A 4827-nucleotide genomic window follows, 5' to 3' on the forward strand; every position below is an offset into this window, starting at 1 on the left:
TTCAAATAGAACAGAATAAAACGTACCGGTGCGGATCCACTATTGGGTCCTCTGGTCTTCACCAGTTTTCCCAGCATCTCAAAGCCGTCGGTCGGTAGGCTGCCTAGAGGGCGGGCAGGCCTCTCACCCACATGCTGGCAGTCCACAGACAGGGACACACTCACCTGGCTGACCGACAGGTGAACCTGCCAATCACAATTATGATATTAGAACCAGGTAGTCAGGGGTTCCCCCTCTGCCCCAGAGCACCTAGTTCCTCCTACCATAACTCTCTTAGTCTTAATTTGATTCGTGTTTGGGATCAGAAACTCTATCTTCTGGAAGTCGTACTGAATGTAGAAACGCGTGTATCGTGTCTGCGTGTTCACTCAGAGAAAGTTTTGTCTCCAATTGCAGCAATCAGGTGCTAATGTTTTTGAAGTACCTTAATGGCCTCCTTGTGTGTGTCATTATCACCGCGGCAGCTCCGACTGTTAACGAGAGGGAACAAATCAGCTGAACGAACTACTAAAAATAACCTGTTTTTAAAACTTTTCCCCTCGCACACTGCCTCATATCTCTCTCTATTTCCTTCTTTGCTTTTAGTCGTTATTACATGTATTTTCCTCAGCCCCTCTAGGGACAGCTGCTGAGATTATACTGTATGCGGAGTCTATCTCAAACCACCTCTTTCCAACATGCTCTTCCCTTTTATTACATGTCTTATTGGAGAGCACATAAAGATGACAAGGTAGCTGGTGGAAATAAGTATATATATATAAAACATGACATGTTTTGGCTGAATGACAGTGAACGTCTTATTGACATCCAAGACTTGCTCAGTGTTTATTATCTCACCTTGTGAAAACTGCCATAGAACAGCTGGTGGACCTGCCGCTGGTCAAAGGTCAGCTCCTGCACTTCTCCCCTGTAGTCCAGGCTGAAGTACACCAGAAGCTTGGTGGTAGCTGTGGGGAGCACAACAAGACAGGAAGATCAACCTCGAACTCACACGATGTCCTGCATAAACCACAGGGACTCCGAAGAAGGTAAAAGTCTGCAGCAAGGTGTTGTGATCTGGCTGTGTGTGAGGAAGAGACATAGATCATTATGACACAATCCCACATACAGCGTCCTACTGACGGAAAAACTGACTGACTGCAACAAATGTGTTTAAATAGTCCCCAACAAATGCAGTATTTCCTCCTGTTTTAATGTCTGTTAAGAACTACAGTGCTCAGCTGTTCAAGGAAAGTACTGAACATTAAAAAAAAGAGTATATTTATTTTTACATCTTTAGTGGCACAGACAGTAAGGAAGAGGGTTCTGGTACTGAGCTGCCGAGTGTTGGAGATATCGGCCCGAGAGATGTCTAACTTCTCTCCATCACACTGGATCTAGATGTCGCTCGGTTTGAAGTGGTCAAAGCATTTGCAAAAACTCAACTGTCATGTCTCTGACCAGAAATCATGACCCGGTTACTCAAGATAACCCACAGACCCTTGTTGTGAGCAGTTTCATGTAGGAACTACTTTCTTTCTACCAAACTACACCCACCAACCGTATCACTGCGCAGAAGGAAGCGTCCAAAATATATTCATCTTATTATCACGTTCCACAAAGAAAAGCAGCAAATCCATAAAATTGAGAAGCTGGGAACATTCGGTAATGTTGATTGTAAAAAAATGAAAACAACTACTCTGAAAATACAATGTAGATTATGTTGTTTACTAAAAATCATTGTTTAATTGCTCCCGCTCTATATAAAACCATAAACCGTACTCAAAACATAACAGAAAGGCAGGTCTCTGAGAAGATGTTAAGAAGTGACTTCAGCCATGTTATGAGAGTTGGTCCAGTTTCTAGAGGTCCCGATGGCAAATTAAGACCGTGTGACCAAAGATGAGACTACAGGGACTATGGAGTTCCTTGCAGTTTGGGAGTTAGAGGGATGCAGAGATGTCACTCACGGTCGAGCACCACTCCCATCTTGGGCTGGAAGTCGTTGTCAGTGAGCTGCCAGAGGGCGAAGGGCTCCCGGGGAGTATCCTGCAACACGCGGAAGGCCATGCTGATGGTGTGTTCTGGAGAGAAACCTGCAGGGTGGATGAACCTGGAAGGGGGGAGGGAAATAAAAAGGCAAAGAGGACCTGCTTTAAAGACGCAGTAAACATGTTTGCAATTGCTGGTGCTACATGTAGTTCCCTCTCTCTCTCTCTCTCTCTCTCTCTCTCTCTCTCTCTCTCTCTCTCTGCCGATTTCCTGACTATCACTATCAAATAAAGCAAAGAGCATAAAAATGAATCTTAGATAAAGCGAATTATCTTGCTGACTGTCTCGTTTAATTATATAGGTCATATAGAGGTATCAGTATTAAAGTGAGACTGTTTCATAACCAGTTCAAAGTTCCTCACAGTCACTTGAATGTGGAGCTGCCTTCATGGATATTGGTGTAGAAACACACAAAAGAAAAGCAGTAGGAGAGATGATCTCACTTGGTGCTCTGTGTCAGCTGCACGTCTCTGTACAAAGTGTAGGTGGGGAGGGTGTTGAAGACAAAGGGCTCGGCTGCCACGCCCTCCACAGACGAGTGGGCTCTCTTTGTCAGACCGAAGGCTTCCATCATGTCAAATCCTGAGACGATGACAGAAAAAACAATGAGGTGTAACTTTTAGGACACAGGGAGAGATTCTCATTGTTCTAAATCTGATGTATCAATTATTCAAAAAGCTTGGCGCTTTATCTGTGCGAGGACAGCTTGTCTCACCTTTGACAATGCTGTTTCTGATGGTGACTTCAGGGCAGACTGTAACACAACACGGCAGCGTTGAATCGTTATGAACAAGTCGGAGAAACAGCCTTTTCAGTCCACAAACAATATTCTAGTCTCACTATGGGCTCCAGGTACACTACAAGGAATTTAATGTTGATTATGTCTCAAGGAAAGAACTGCTACTGTTTTAATTTAATTTGTAAATACCTTTTGTTGTATGTGGAACACCAATAAATGACTGTAATGTCAATTGTTCAACTGTTTGGTAGTGTTCTGTAGTTATTTTGACAGAAAATGTGATTTTCTTACAGTGTACCTGGTTGAAAACTACACATTTAGTATCGTGTGGCCTGCGACTCTTTATATCTTTCTGTATATGGCCCACAATCAAAACAGTTTGGACACCCCTGGTCTAGAGGATAAAATAAATGAAAACACCAATGTAGTCCTCAGGACTGCAGGACAACAACAAGTCCCCAAGAGATAAAACTAATTCCTGTGCTCATCAGACTCATCTCTACGGAGGAACATAACTGCCCTCACCTTCGTTGTGGACGGGGTACATCCGGGGATGGATGGGAATTCTGGCAGGGGCTGTGACTGACACATTTAGCAAACAAGAAGAATGTTAAGAAGTTTACAGATATTTGTATTGAGGTTCAGTATCAATCTATACATACAAATTACCACTGGGTGAGCAACATAGAAATAATTTACTCCCAAATGTTATATTTGTATAATAAGCAGGTGTTGGCCAGCTTCAACATATTGTCAGTGTTACTGCGATCGGGTCAGACCTGTTGGGTGGAGAAGGGAGACAGCGGCGCCCTCTGCTGAGCCGAGAAGCGAGTGCACGCTGATACGATACAGAGTCTCTGGTTCCAGATCAGTGAAGCAGTGACTGCTGCTGGACTCATCCACAGTTTCTTCCTTTGCTTGCTTGTCTATACACAATGCACACAGAGACAGGACATATACACACCAACGTCATTGTCATTGCACAGAGTACAGGTACTGAGACAACGAAATGCAGTCTGGCATCAAACCAGAAGTTCAAAAAGCAGTGCAGAGTGATGTAGAGAGTATATACAGAATAACAGGGAATGAAGAGAATGTCCTTTTCATGTCCTAGCTTTCTCTCAAAGGAGGTTACAGTTACTTACAGTTCAAACTGTGACAAATTACTATTATTGGCCAGAAAATGTATTCTGATTAACTGGAACAAGGATAAGCCTACTGCCGCTTTATTAAAGAATCCCTGCAGTTCTGAAAGGTCCTTCACTGAAAAGTAGCCTGGGGAGTTTTAGTCCTGAGGGAATAATTCTCCTTGCAATGAACTCATAAGTTGCTCTTCAACTCATTGCTTCTATACTGCTATGTGGTAGTGTTTTAACTCAACTTCATTTTCTCCCTCATGTATCACTGTGTGCTATTCTGAAATGTTAAAGTTGGTGTCACCATCATACATGGCTGTCTGTATGCAGGACGACATGTGTGCAACACTAAGGTGAGGGAAATGGCACTATTTTATTATTATTTTTGTGGTTATTTTTGTGAGCTATAGATATGATGAAATGTAAAACGCTTGTTTCTGTTGCAAACCAATAAAATTCAGTTAGAAAAAATAAAGAATAAATAGAATGTGGAATAAACAGCGAGGGGGTATGAATACACCGATATGAGCAGTATGAATAGTATTAACAATGTGGAAAGAACCCGGGCTACTGTCGCATGTTTACACCAGACTATCTGCGCTGGCGCTGCTTCAGCCAAGTGACGGGGCAGAAACACAATGGCAGCAGTGAAAGCATCTCACTTCTGGAAGAGTTTTGTCTCCTCTTTGTCTCTCCTGTAAACTCATGTCCATGTAACCACACTCAGTTACTATCGGTTTTCACGATAGATTACCTTTGACAGACTGGATGACTATACGATATCCATCGACAGCAGACACGGGCCTCCAAGACACACAGATACTGGAGTGGTCTGACCTGACCACACTCACACTGCTCACCCGCAGACTTGCTGGAGAGAGAGAGAGAGAGAGAGAGAGAGAGAGAGAGAGAGAGAGAGAG

General features: G+C 43.3%; 1 protein-coding gene across 1 annotated transcript in view; it reads right to left on the reverse strand.

Moving 5' to 3' along the window:
- slc35h1 (solute carrier family 35 member H1) overlaps positions 1 to 4827 on the reverse strand; it is a 47602-nt gene that overhangs the window by 11774 nt on the left and 31001 nt on the right. The window contains exons 30-37 of the mRNA XM_031876561.1: positions 4661 to 4777; positions 3550 to 3696; positions 3296 to 3352; positions 2747 to 2785; positions 2475 to 2613; positions 1950 to 2092; positions 838 to 947; positions 27 to 185 (exon numbers count right to left, since the gene is read on the reverse strand). Coding sequence (XP_031732421.1) covers positions 27 to 185; positions 838 to 947; positions 1950 to 2092; positions 2475 to 2613; positions 2747 to 2785; positions 3296 to 3352; positions 3550 to 3696; positions 4661 to 4777 — 911 coding nt within the window. The remainder of the gene's footprint in view (positions 1 to 26; positions 186 to 837; positions 948 to 1949; positions 2093 to 2474; positions 2614 to 2746; positions 2786 to 3295; positions 3353 to 3549; positions 3697 to 4660; positions 4778 to 4827) is intronic.

Source organism: Anarrhichthys ocellatus, unplaced genomic scaffold (genome assembly GCF_004355925.1).
Source record: "Anarrhichthys ocellatus isolate YVR2014 unplaced genomic scaffold, GSC_Weel_1.0 scaffold111, whole genome shotgun sequence".
In the NCBI taxonomy this organism is placed as follows: Eukaryota; Metazoa; Chordata; class Actinopteri; order Perciformes; family Anarhichadidae; genus Anarrhichthys; species Anarrhichthys ocellatus.